Below are 15,145 nucleotides of genomic sequence, written 5' to 3' on the forward strand. Positions count from 1 at the left end.
TACGAATCAAGAATCTTTTTTAGAAATTTTGATACAGATTAATATTATAATTGCATAAAAGTTAAGTTAGATAAAAAATTGTTTTAGCCGCTTTCCCGTCAAACATAATACTAATTGGAAAATTTATTATTATTTAGATAAATATTAATTTGGGCCGCTCTCCCCTCAAACACAACACTAATCAAGAATCTTTTAGAAATTTTGATACGAATTAATATTATAATTGCATAAAAGTTATTTTGAGCCATGATTCTGTTAAACATATCATTAATAAATTTGTTTAAGTGACCCTCTTGTCAAACACAATACTAAATGAAAATTGTTTAACCCGCCCTCTCATCAAAAACAATATTAATCAATAATTATTATAAAATCAAATATAATAATATTGATAAAAATTAGTTTGACCCACTCTCTTGTCAAGCACAATACTAATAATAAAACATTATAATACTCTCTTTTCTTTTAAATTTCTATTTGTAAACTACTTAAATTTCACAAATTTTAACTATTATATTTTTGTTAAGATTCCTATCTTGTAAGGATTTCTGGAGGCACAAAAAATTAGAAGAATTGTTTTTTTTAAATATTTCTTCTATGATTGTTATTTTGAATAAATAAAATCCTACCCCTTTTATGTTTCATAAATAAGAAAAAGAATTATATTATTCGAAAACGTCTCTTTTATTCGAAATTATAAGAAATTATAAGACTAAGTCGAAAAATAAATATTACATTGTCTTACAAATCCTAAATATAAATTATGTTTTATTTATGATTGTTGGTTTGAATAAATATAATTTCACTTCTTTTAGAATTCCTAAATAAGAAGAGAATGGTATTATCTTTAGAATCCAATAGAAAAATGAACTGGATTAGCTTTAGAATTCTTAGGCATGATTTTTTGAATTATAACTATATATTCTGTCCGAAATTTAGGAAAAATCAGAAGACTGAATCGAACAATTCTAGAGACGCCCGCATTCTCCTTTATATATATATATTGATTGATGCTTATTTTGTTAAATATGTTTAATAATTAAAATCATTTTTTTCCAAAAAATATCATATATATTTCCATATATATCAACTTTTCCTAGAATAATAAATTAACTTTTATAGAAGAAAAGGAAAAAGTGCAGCTAAACACCCCCTTCGGCCTTCTCACCGGTTTATTGACTGATTTGATGCAAGAATCCGCTTCGATGATTAACTTTTCAATACAAATCATATTCACTTACCCAATACCAACCGGTGATTGCAATATCTTGTTGCGTTGACACTTGAAAACGTTTGATAGTTTGCAAATTGCAACTTGACCCACAAACTTGCGATATAGTATTAAAACACTGTGAACACGGTAACTATAAAATCCAAAGTAAACTTTGTTTTCAAAACTGGGTTCGGATTCTAAATTTGAAAACCATTGCTAGTTTTGTTACAACATGGACTCATTTCTACATCTTTTCGAATCTTTCTACAAATGTTGGCCGCTGTCAGACAAGAACAAATCCTAATATTCGATTCCAGAACCAGAGTTGTCCTTCCTACACATAACAAAAAATAAATGTATTTACTTTAGGGGTATATATGTATGAAAATATTTTGTGTTAGCGATGATGCCGATCACGAGTATTGGATTCCAAAACACTGGCCCTCGTTCAGCCAATAGGATACCTTCATACTTTAACATTTCTTCCAAAGTTATGTAATAAAATGTAAATTTTTAATCATCAGGTTAATTTGTCTTCATATCTATAATCTATAATTATGATAATATCAGGGCAACCTTAAACTCCGCGAGACTAAATTCTGATTGTATGTTAAGTGATTAGTTCTCCTGAAATTTCAAGTTGAAGAGGGCATATATTTCTCGAATCGAAACAAACGAAAATGAAACGAAAGATAAAACTGAAATCATGGATCAACTAAGCCCTCTCAGAAACTTTCTTCCTAATATCATATCATATTCTAACACACATTGACCACGCGCTGTATATATATCTTTTAGAGCATCTCCAAGAGCCTCTTAATTGGCTCTTAAATATAATATAAAAAATTAGGCTCTTAGTGATTTAGTACAAAATTAAGAGCATGAACTCCAACAATATTTTCTATATTTCTTCTCCATATCATATTTTATTTATGTTGGGCTCCACTAAAATAAAAATCCAAATTCATAAGTGGGGATGAACTGGAGGGAAAGAGTTTTTTATTGATAAAAATAAGTTAAGAGCCAAGTTGTAGGCCTGTGGCTCCTAAAAGAGAGGAGAGAGAATGAGCTCTTAACTTTTTGAAGAACTTCTAAAAATCTCTTGGAACTCTAATTTATGCATGGCTCTTTATTTTTTCACTTAAGAGCTTGAATAGAGAGCCTCTTGGAGATGCTCTTACTAAACTGTGCTTAGATGATTGAATTGGAATTACTGCTGAAAATAGTCAGGTCCAGTTTCAGGGAATAATTACCTGAGCGTTCTGTGACTGAGGCTAGAGCTTAAGATGATCTGTGGACTGTGAAGCTTCAGAAAAGTGACTTTATTTAAGAAGCGTCTGGTTTTGTGAACCAGATAAGGTATACAATTCTGAATTCTTCATACGTAAATATGCGTGTAACAGAGAAAACATTATAGGGAAGGTCATATATGGTGGCGGTTGGTGGCGGTACAAAAGCAAAGTGTATATAATAGTTTAATATTATACGGAAAATTTTGTCTAAAATATTAATTAAATAATTACGTGCGTGACACCGATGTGTCGAGTTAGGGGTTCGATTTTGCATGGAGATTATTAGAAAGAGATATGGCTTCAATTTTGTCTTGTTGAGGGGAAGGTGCTTACTGTCCTGCCTTTTCTTGAGGCAATAAATTCTAGCATGGTGCGCAGTTCCAAGCACAAGGGAGCTTTACGATATTTAACCGAATATTTTATTTATGTCCGGTCCTGAACAAATACTTGTCACCTACCGAATCGCGTTATCCATAATACACGAAATCTTGTGATTGCGGTAAAAACTCTAATATATTACTCCTCCATCCCAAATTAGATGAGCTTCGGGCATGTACTTTAAAGTTCATTGACTGCATAGTTGCATTACTTATTTTTAAAATTTTCTTTTTGCAAATAAAAATTTAAATATGAAATTTTCGTAAACAAAAGAAAAATTAAAAAAATAAATTACAAAACTAGACGGTCAATGCACCTTTCAACTTGCTCATCTAATTTGGGATGGAGGGAGTAGATTTTGCCAAGAATCGAACCTTATAAATACATTGACATATTGGTGGAGACTAGTTGATCCACTCATCTCCTTTTCTCTCGCTGAGAACTACAGAGCATAGCATAGTTGCATCCATGCTGGGCTCTATTGGCAGTAAATAGATCGCTCCCCACATAATTAATGAAAAAGTACTGCTAGAGTTAGTGATTGTGATTGTCCGGTAATCTGTCATTATGCATGCACATAAACAGCTCAGTTTTCGTAGTTCCGAAATTTTATCAATATTTTTTAGTTAAAATTTTATAGAATTCAAGGGACTCTTAATGGGTTGAACTGGGAATTTTATTCTTTAACCAGTGATCCTTTTCTGGTCAGTGGTTCTGGCGTTTTCTTAAATAAAAATTTATTTGTTTATGACTTTTGTGATAGTATAGCAGTGGTACATATTCACCAAAAATAAAACAGAAGATTTTATTCTCCGGTAGTCGTAATATAGGAAACGTAGAGGATACTAGGATACTAGGAGGCGAGGCAAGTGGAGATGTTACCTTTGTATTTACTTGTATCTGCGATTCTGCATGTTTAGGCACGTCAAGTTGTGTCGATTTATTTCATCATAATTTTTTTTTGTCAGGTATTTCATCATAATTATACAAACTATAGAAACTATAAATTTGAAACGTGGGCTCAATTAGTAATTGATTAATTAAAATTGGCATCGGCATGCGTAGGAACAACATGAAATGGTTTACGAAGGTGTTAAAAGAATAAACAGAGACGGGAAAGAACGACTAAAAAGTGCATAATTTATCTGGAAATGAGTACATATATTTTTAAAAGTATATATTGGTTAGACAAATTATTGATCGTTAAACCTCAGCAAGGTTGATTTGAGATGCTTGATTAAAATTAGGGAGAATATATACATCCCGGTGCTTTGCGCAAAACCTTGATATTGAGATTCCAATTTTTACTTCAACATAAATTTAAATATCTTTTCAAATAAATTGAACTATAAAAATATATTATAAACAAAAACATACTTAAAAAAGTTATTCAAAACATATGTTATTCTGTAACAAACAAGGAGCTCTTTAATTTTCTGCATAGAATTCCTGTGTGGCCGTGAGAAGTATACACTCCAGATAAAGAATTTAACATGTATTTTAATGTTTTTCTAAAATTAACTTTATAAATTATTTTAAATATTTTATTATAAATTAAATTTTTATTCAAAAACAGAAAAATAAAAAATAAAATCAAACTTTATAAAAATGTTTAAATACGTGAAAAATTATATAAACTGAGTGCAACGGAGAAACTAATTTTATACGGAAGATGCTCGTTAGATACATGCCATAAAGATTTATCAAAAAACAAAAATACATGCCATAAAGGGTTTTTTTTGTCAGGTTTATTTTATTTTATTTCAGAATAATATTGGACTTTATTTTATGTCTAATAAGGAAAACAAAAATCCAGCTGTTCAGGTGGCAGAAAAGGACAGAGAATCCAATATTTAGGGTGGGGGCTAGATCTTGCAATTTGGGTCAATTCTCTCAAACTTTTAAGCAGACGAGTCTGATCACTGAATTAATATACGAAAAGAGAATATGGAAGAAAAGAAAGGAAGATAATGGACAATGACGCGATGCCAAGATAGTCCCATAATTAGATTAAATGTATGCGCATAGATGAGATTGAGATGGAGATGAAGGATCGAAGCTAACTCTATCTTCCCCCAAGTGATATGCCGAGCACATACCACAGTTTGGTGATGACACATGTTATTTTGTTTCATCTATAATGGTGGAAATTGGATAATGCATCGATTTTACGAAATCATATCCGTTTATCTCATCTACAAAATACAGATCGTAAAGCATGCTAACAAATTTTAACGAAATCGCACAAGTTTTCAAATCTCGATCCCTATGTTTCTAGTGTAATGTAAATAAAATGTTTGCTTGGAGTATTTCTAACATAAAAAATCAAAGAGCAGTCGAACTCCTTCGAAGATGCATCTTTATTACTGCTTCCGTCTCATTTTATATGACCTCATTGTCTTTTTGGGAGTCGCAAAAAAACCTACAATACTTACTATTTTTGAACACTACTTTTCAATATTACAATTTACACCAATACCTCTATATTTTATACTCTCTTTTTATTAAATAAACACTATTACACCCACTACTTTCCTCCACTATCTCAGATTTATTATTAAATATTGATGGGTCCCACCACTTTACCCACTTTTCAACTGTATTTACTATCTTTTTTTTAATCTCCGTGAAAATCAAACCAATTCACATAAATTGGGACGGAAGGAGTATTGTGTTATGGTTTTTCTCTAGGTCCATCACCTTTATGTTAGCTTTATTTTAAGATTATGTCTAGACAGTAGAAAGCCGGTTGTGCTATGACCTTCACCGGTAAGAACCGAACACAAGAGTTATTGCTCTAATTACTGCTAGTGCCCGGTGTCTATATATTCTTTTCATGGATACTAGTATAAAGTTCGAAAGCTGTATGGCATTGGCATCTGCATCAACTGCGGGGTGTGGGGTGTTATAGAAATCGGAAATCGGGTATAATCGGTTGAATTTTCGTTTCAAAATTAATTGAAAATCAAAAATTAATGAATTAATCAAAAGGATTAATTATGGATAAAATCGGATATATTTTAATATTAAAATATTATTTAATATTTAGTTATTATTATATTAATTATTTATTAACAAATATATATATTTTATTATTTCAAAAGTTCTTTAACTGTTCATATTAAACTAATATAGTATTTTAATCTTATTAAATTATTATATAAACTTTTGTTAAGAAATATTTATAACAATTAACCTGATTTTTTATTCAAAAAAAGACGATTAATCCGATTTCAAAAGTCGAGTGGAGCGGTCACATTATTGGTTACTCGGTTGTAGAACACCGGGTACACAAAGTCGAAGAAACAGTTGAAAGTAAAAATTGACTCAAGTCTATGGAGACAACATTTCAGTGTACGTACTAGGTTTTACTGGGAAGTTCAGACTCTTTGGGCCTATGCTAATAGCCCAATTTTGTTTTCATTTTTCGTCTCCCAGATCATAAGCCCACAAGTTTTTCTTTCGTGCTTCGTTGTGTTTTGGTATTTCTAGGCTTTTCTTTTTTGACGGACGTCTTTCTGGGCTTTTTTAGTTTAGTGACATGTAGCCAGGAACAGGGTTCCTGGGCTGGTAGCAGGAGTTTGAATTGCAAGCCTAAACATGTGAACAATTTTTTTTCCGTTAATCTCTGGGCCAATTGATTGGTGTGAGTTTTTTTAATACTGAGTCGCGTTAAACTTCATGTCTCAACTGCCACACTTCAACTATCAACTATCTTCTGCTTGCAATTAGTATTAAACGGTCTTTAAAATTTTAATTTATAATTTCTTAAGAAAAAGTTAACTTTTGTAATCAATACTTTGCTAAAAAAAACACTTTTGTAATCAATACTAAGATAAACTTCAAATTTTCAGCCAATATTCACCATGATATTCGTACAAAACTTAAAATTATATTACAATAAATTTTCTTCTGATCACCACTTCATTCATAATTCACTATCTACTTGGTCCTAATAATTGTGTCACTTTAAATTTATCTCCATGTCCTACAATTATCCCAAAAAAAGTACAAATCTTGCTAACCTTTTCGCTAATAAAACCGTTGATAACATGCTGCGATTCTCGCCCTACACGGAACATAAATTTCCCTCAAAATTTGAAAATTCAATCCAAACAACATGTATCTAAACCAACTCAGTCTGCCAAAATTCTTCCCACAAAAATAATTTTTCTTCATTTCCATGAACATCTGCATTGTTAACAAGCTATCCGAACCAGCTTGATGATGATTCCCCGCAACGCGATCCACCCCAACAATCTCAGCCATCCTCTTTAAACCCCCATGCAAACCTTGAAACTTTAGTATCACTTTCAAGTCATAAACAGAATCCCCGAAATAATAGCGCAATAAGCGAGCAAAAGTGTTTAAATCATTCGGCAACTTGTCTAACGTAATAACCGACAACAAGTACGCAAAGTCGTATGTACCATGAAAAGATATCCAAGTTATGTTCAAATTCTCCGTTGGATTATAAAACCTACGACCAGGTCCGAAGCATTGGAAAAACCACTTAGAAAATCTCACAGCGCTTATCCCTTGTTGCTTGTTCTTCACAAAATCAATTCCTTGTTGCTTAAGTAACTTGATCGAGGTGAAATTCGAAAGGTCTTTTTCGATATCGAATTCTTTACAATTGAATTGCCACACGTAACATGAGTCTGTAGCGGAAGATTCCCGTTCCCATTCGAGAAAGTTAGACCGAGCTGAATTATTTTGAGAGTATCCACGTTCGCTTTCATCAGAGAGTAACTATGTGACACAGAAATAGGAGTCACACAAAATTTAGTATTGACAACGGGATGATAAATAACTCCTGGATATTCAGTATCAATGGCGATATAAGAATAATTTTTGATCATATTTCTGATTATCAAAAATTCGCTATCAAGATTATGCTCCCACACTTCACGAATTACAACACGAGATTTTCGAGAAGACAAAGTAGCCATCTTAAATTTTTAAACAATAAACAAATTTTTGATGAATGCTTAATGATGTAAACAAGAATTAACCTGGTATTTATAGATAATAAAGAGTTCATTCGATGGTGATTAGGAAATGGAACGTATTGTAAATAATTCTAAATTCTAGTCGAACTCAGATTAATATTTTAAAAGTTGCTTTGCTGGGTTTATAAAGCAGCCCATTAAGTATGGGCCTTATTAATATTGGTACTCGTATCATTTATTTTAGGCCCGGTTGATACCCGAAAGAGCTCCGATTTTCTAGCTCCGATTTTTTAGCCCCTGTGAAATTGTGGGAAGAAGAAGATGGAGTACAGGAACAAGCTAGTGCTAGCTCCTATGGTTCGAGTTGTAAGTTGTAAATATGTGTGTATAAATTGAAATTATTAGGAAACTGTTAGAGCTGAATGTTTCTAATTTTGGAAATTGTATCAGGGCACGTTGCCGTTTAGGTTATTATCAGCTGAGTATGGTGCGGATATTACTTACGGGGAGGAGATTATTGATCATAAACTTATTAAATGCGAGCGTCGTGTTAATGGTATTTTTTCAATCTATTATCAGTTATGCTTGTTAATGTGTGAATTTAGTTTGTATTATCGGAATTGGACATTGGCTAAATGTTGAAATTGTAGTTGGAAGAACTGAGAAATTATTTGTGAACTTGATAACCTGACTAATTAAATTTAGGGTCCTGGTCCCCGACAAATTGATGGCCTAGAGGTTTTGGACTGTTGGATGGATATCCGGTTGCAAAGATTATAATATATTGCTTTCTAACCGCTGGACGGGTAAAAAGACCCTGTCTAGAGTTTAAAAAGCTATGAATGTTTTGAACAAATGTTATAATCCCGACCGCTAGATATTCATCGAACGGTCCAAAAACAGTAAGCCATCTAAGACGTCCCCAACGATCAGTTGCTGGGGATGAGGACCCATAAATTTTCATGATCAAACCTGTTCACAGGCACTATTTGTCATTATTATAGAGCTACATTTAAATATGGGTTAAGTAGTTATGTGTTGTTATTCTTGTCAATGCCCATATTCGAGTGATTGTTTAGAGCTTTGTGATACTCCCACTCTGAATATAGTTGTAAACAAATAAGTTGATAATCACCTTTTCTTTTAGTTGTCTTGCATATTTCAGCGTATTTACATGGAGTTTATTCTTTTGTTTCCTTTACCTAGATGTCTTAGGGTCGATTGACGTTGTTGAAAAGGGAACGGAGGCTGTTGTTTTTAGAACATGTGATGAAGAAAAAAGCCGGGTTGTATTTCAAATGGGCACTTCTGATCCTGTGAGGGCTTTAACTGCTGCTCAAATAGTGTAAGTTTCTACGTTCACTTTAACTAGCTACTACTATATAGAAGTTTTAGAGGATTGCGCAGTGCGCAGTTTCCAGGATGTCCTTATGTGGTCTTAGTGTTATTGGCTATTCTTATTTTGCTCTGATGAGCAAAAACTTGTTATGGAGTCATGTTTTAGTCTGATAGGTTGCGTGTAGTATGAAGGAGTCATATGCTGGTGCAACAATTTATAAGCAAGACACTTGGCAGGGCAACTAGATTCTGTACAATTATATTATTTTCAAAGTCTAGTGAAAGTAGCATTTTATGAATTTTAAAGGAGCCGGGAATGGAGAGGCATACAGATTTTAATAAACATCAGTTCGAAGTGTTAGTCTTATCGAAATGTAACTTGCATTTCCGATTTTTCTGGTGCTTTTCTTGTTGGATGTGAATAGACCGTGACAATTGAACCAGAGTCCTTGACTTAAATAGGTATAGAAGATGCCTGGACCTATAAGTAAGAAGAAATGCCTTTATCTGTCTGGACCAGTATGTTAAATCCAAGTTGACCTAATGTTTTCTGTTTCAGGTGTAGAGATGTTGCTGCTGTAGATATCAATATGGGTTGTCCCAAGGCATTCTCTATTAGCGGAGGAATGGGAGCTGCACTTTTGACTAAACCAGAGCTTATTCATGATGTGCGCATTTATGTCCTTCTTGAAGTTCTTTCTTCTTCTCTGATTGATATTTGTAGTTGACATTTTCTTTATTCCTTTTTATATCGTTTTCCAATGCAGATCTTGACTACATTAAAGAGGAATTTAGACATACCAGTTACATGCAAGATTCGATTGCTAAAATCGTCCAAGGATACAATAGAATTGGCACGGAGAATTGAAAAGACTGGGGTTTCAGCCCTTGCTGTTCATGGGAGGTATTAATACTTTTAAGATAATGATGGATAATCTTAACTCTGCTATTGTTTTACATAAGCTGTAGTGTTCTGAGGTTGTTAATAATGAACTGTTTTTCAAATGATAAACAATGATAGACTTTTTTGGCTGTATATATCTATGTTAATTCATCTCTACTTAACCAACAGACGAATACATGTTACCATCCGTCTCTTTAACTACTATCTAGAATGAACAATTACTTTTATTGCACTTCAAAAGTAAGTCAATTGCCCTTAATCCTAGCAATTACAATAGTTCAAGGTCTCTTTAACTCGTAGACCAATCACACCATTAGGGTGCTACAACATACTATAGAATATTCGCTGACTGGTGTTTTTGTTTATAGATTGGACTGATCACAAATTAGAAGTTTCATGATAGTTTTGATCTATTAGCTGGCTTCTGTACTTAAGTAAGAAAGCTTGACAAGATCTAGGAATTTTCTATTTGAAATGATATTACTCACTATTAAAATTTAAATTGTGGTCATATTGTCGGCTGTTACTAAATTGGAGCTATTACATCATTCATAAGTAAAGTTTAAATTACAGGTCAACTTTTGTATTATATCTTGCGCAATAAAATAAAAGTAAGACCTGCTACTAGCATTGATGCTATCATTGTTATCATTAGGGTGGCTGCCTGTTGATTTTATCAGCTGGGAGATGGCTGCATATTACATTTATTTGAATTGCAGAAGAGTTGCTGATAGGCCAAGAGATCCTGCGAACTGGAATGAAATTGCTGATGTTGTGGCCGCATTATCAATTCCTGTTATAGCAAATGGCGATGTCTTTGAGTACGAAGACTTTCAGCGAATTAAAGAGGCAACAGGTTTCACATTAACACAACCATTACTATATTTGTCTTTGTATTGTAGCAATTAATTTGAGATTCTGCACTTTCCTTTGAGGAGTTTTGAGTGGCAAGTGATATTCTCTTGTCATATGTAAATTCACATAGCTTTAACATATTTATATTGCAGAATAAACAATTTTAAATGTTTCTAAATCATAATTGAAGTTGGTTTTGTTTTTGTCCATGTATTCTTGCATCCATTATATTTTCGAGACACCGTCTCTGTCTATTTAATGGGGAACATTGCGAAGGTACAGAAGCATTATTGATTACTATGGCTTGTTATTTATTGCTATGATTTTTTTTATTTGATTGGGCCTTTAAATTTTGGCAGAATTTAGATTGACTTTTCTTGAAATTAATGTCAAATCTGGTAATAGATGGCGTTGTAAAATTTGACAGTTAGGTCTTCTATTCCCTTGCCTAAGTTGATGTGGCCTGTCAGTAGACCCGACAATTGAGTACACAACACAAAAACGCGACACGAACACGACACAAAAAGTTAATGTTTGAGTTTCAGTTTTGGTACACGAACACGAAAGTACACGGTCAATTTATTGTCGGATATGAGTTTTCATTTTATGTACCCTAAAATACACCAATGTACACGATATAAATATAATTTTAAATAAATAAATATTTTCATATAAAAAATATATATTTTCATATATATAATACATATACATGTACAAATGTGCACACAACTATATGTAAATATAAAGATTTAATATATATTTCATTAAATAATACATAAAAATGTGATTTTTCAAATATATTATAATCAAATTTATTGTTTTATTTATATTAAATGTACACGAAAACTACATGAAAGTACATGACACGTTTCACGGGTTTGAGATTAGGTACACTAATCGCTACAAAGTACTCTGCTGATTCGATTTTTTTAGATTCAATTAATCACATCATATTTTTTTTAAACTAGTATAATAGGTTAATAAATTAAATACTATTATATTATTTTTACATATCAGATCAATGCCCTGATTAATCCCCAATTATCTGATAAATCGCTAGACGGTGGCTCCACCGATTAATTCCAATTTCTGCTTTTTACAACGCTGCTCATGTATGATTCACCCTTCTTTACAGGCAATGCTTGTGTTATTTGGCTTCCTATATTACAATATTTCTCCAAATCCAGCCCTATATTACTGGGCTTGTGTTTGTTAGAATACTGGTCATCTCTCATCAGATTGCTGGCCTTTAGTTCAGTTTGCATGTGTTGCCCATTGTTTCTTTTTATTCTTTTACTGCAAGGTTTATTCCAAGAACCTCAACATGGAAGTTCTTCCACAATATTCTCCAGTGGTTCATTTCAATCTGTTGAGGCCCTAGAATTGATTTGATTTTGTATGTGGCTTACATCCAAAAGATTATTGATAATAGAAGTACTATGTTTTGTCAAAATCAAAACGTGTTAGTGTTGATGTTGTGGTCAATAAATTCGAAATACCACATTGGCTTTATATAATACTGCTATTTTTTTTTTGTCAGTTGAGATCTCAATCTAGAACTGACAGTGATGCATTAAAGCAAATGTGTTTGTAAACATCACTTACATAATGTTGATACCGTCTTGTTGAGATGTTATTGTATTCTTTGACTTCTTTCTCTTCCATAAGCATAAATTTAAAGCTTTTCCTATCTGCCCAGTGTTGAATTTGAAGATGATCATCCTGGCATTCTCTTCTGTTATGGTTCTCTCTAATGTAAGTATCAATTATCTTCAGGGGCTTCGTCAGTGATGGTTGCTAGAGGAGCTCTTTGGAATGCTTCAGTATTTTCTTCTGAAGGCAAATTACCCAGGGATGACGTGAAAAAACAATATGTTAGAAAGGTATAAAATGCTCTGCAGTTCTCAGGGAGTACTCATACTGGCATTCATTTTGAACTGTATTTATTAAGTTGCCTCTCATTCTTTTTTATGCTGTCTTTCAAATTTAGTTTGCTCTTTTTACTCCTCTTTGCCCTTGTAAAAAAAGAAAAAAGGACAGCCTCCGTGCTAATTTAAATGGCTTTATAGCTGTGAACTTGATGTTTTAAGTAATAGAATAAATTTGTCTTGAAAGTCATGGTTTATATAAGTAAAGCATACTTCTGTATAGTGCATCTTATGGGACAACGACATTAGGAGCACAAAACACACCCTAAAGGAAATGATAGCATGTCATGCTTCTCTTGGACTTCCGGAGGGAACAGCTGTGATCAAGTCGGAAACGCATGCTGATATAGCGTATGTTTTACTGACATTTCCTACTTTTTTACTTTGAAAAACTTGCTTGTTCTTTATTTGGACATTGAAAGAGCAAATTTAATGAGTTTGCAAGTAAGCATGTTTCTCTGAAAAGCCTACTATATTGGCGGTTGAAAAGGGTCATAGATGGAGTACCAAGATGTCAGCGACCCTGACATTTAATGAGATGTCTTTATATTTATATTATACTTATATCGGTAGAAGTTCGATGATTCAATTGATTGAAAATATGCCATCTGTTCCCTGAAGGACCCTGCAAGTTTGCTTTCCAGATCCATGTTACTCCACAATATTTGAATATATTACTTGTATTTTTAATTCTTTATTAGATAAGAATTATTTGTCACGGGTAAAGGAAAGCTTATAATTGGATCTTTTGTACCGAGGATAGAATGAATGATTTGATGATTGATATAGAGTACCCCCTGATCCTTGGCCTTGTCCCTGTTGTGATCCCACACTTAGTATTGTTCTAAATGTATCCCATTCCGAATCTGCAAGTTTTCTTGCCTTTGTTTAGTCTTTTCCAGAAAAAAAAGGCCAATAATAATTTACTGCCATATGTACAATTGCATACATGTAAACAAATAATTTTTAGTTGTGCTGAATATATGATCTTTTTAGATTCCGTCGTAAACATTGTCGAATGCATATTAATTGATTTATTGCATCATTTTGTTTGACATATAAATATAAAATCAGCAAATCGGTATTGTTACTCAATTTTAATTTCCAAATAGATTCAAGTTTGTAAGCCTCACTGACTAATGATGCAGTTGCTATTAAAACACTGCTATTATTCTATATTTTGAAACAGTTTCTTTGTTGCCTCGAAGCCCCGACAGTTTATTTGGGGTAGTATACGAAATAGAGATCTTGTCATAGAGCTCATCAATTTGTGTGGTCTCTTCATCAGCCGGCAGTCGGGTCCGGGTGTAACGATGATTATCTGATTTTTTCAGGAGACATTATGATGAAGAGAAGTACTATGCATCTGTTACCCAAAGCCGTTTGTTTTGCAGAGACAGATGACACTGTTCAAGAAATTTCATTTGTCTTCAGTTACAAACAAATACGGACTTGCATCAAGGTTAAGAGTCTTGCGCAAATCTTTCATACTTTTTTATCTTCTTTCTTTAAAGATTAAAACTAACTTGTCTATTATTCAAGTTGAATGTATATTACAATTACAACCTTATTGCTATCTCCCTGGAGAGCTCACATTTTTTTTGTTTCTGTTGCAGCCAGCATATTGCCACAACAGGACCGTGTGAAGAAAGAGGCGACTATTATTACATCAACAGAAATTGGGATATTGTAACTTACGATTTTGGTATAATACAACCGTTTTATGACAAAAAAAACAGAACTTGGGATATTGTTGTAACATGCTAGTGCTTTAGACAAACCGTAAAAGCAACTTCATTATAATGAACATACATGTTTCTCTTTTTTTTTTCCGAGATTAGAATTTAGAAGGATAAGAAATATTGGAATGTATTGTGTGTTTATTCTTCATTCATAGTGTTTTTCAGTTCAAAAGGAATCAGTATTATTTATATACTTTTTTTTTATAAGCATAATTTATATACTTTAGCTTGCATCTAATTTGGTCTCATAATAATAATTGAATTAAGTATGTAGCTGTTTCATATTAAATTTATTATTATATATTTCCAAAGAGACTTTTTTAAAAAAAAAAATATTTTTGTTTAAGCATTTGAATTTCTTATTATAAAAATAAAAATATAACATGATTTATACTAAAAATAGAAAGTGTAGCATATTGTTTAACTTCTACGGTCGTTCTAAAAATCTAGATTCTGGAATTTAGCATAATAATTATGACATGATAATCATATATATTTTTAAAACTAATATAAAAGCTTTAATAAATTAAAAATTATCATATT

At 32.3% G+C, this 15,145-nt stretch overlaps 1 protein-coding gene across 2 annotated transcripts; it reads left to right on the forward strand.

Moving 5' to 3' along the window:
• Window positions 1-8,041: 8,041 nt before the first annotated feature.
• On the forward strand, window positions 8,042-14,750 carry LOC108196000 (uncharacterized). 2 transcript variants are annotated; one of them, XM_064082312.1, is made up of 11 exons: window positions 8,042-8,201; window positions 8,286-8,391; window positions 9,042-9,180; window positions 9,733-9,841; window positions 9,941-10,077; window positions 10,797-10,933; window positions 12,709-12,815; window positions 13,084-13,211; window positions 14,195-14,322; window positions 14,477-14,531; window positions 14,595-14,750. In XM_064082312.1, the coding sequence occupies exons 1-9, from the start codon at window positions 8,157-8,159 to the stop codon at window positions 14,262-14,264; spliced, it is 978 nt and encodes a 325-aa protein (XP_063938382.1). In that variant the 5' UTR covers window positions 8,042-8,156; the 3' UTR covers window positions 14,265-14,322; window positions 14,477-14,531; window positions 14,595-14,750. The 2 variants fall into 2 exon arrangements, with proteins under 2 accessions (XP_063938382.1, XP_017218535.1); XM_017363046.2 differs by having other exon boundaries at window positions 14,477-14,750.
• Window positions 14,751-15,145: the final 395 nt, after the last annotated feature.

Source organism: Daucus carota, chromosome 7 (genome assembly GCF_001625215.2).
Source record: "Daucus carota subsp. sativus chromosome 7, DH1 v3.0, whole genome shotgun sequence".
Lineage (NCBI taxonomy): Eukaryota > Viridiplantae > Streptophyta > Magnoliopsida > Apiales > Apiaceae > Daucus > Daucus carota.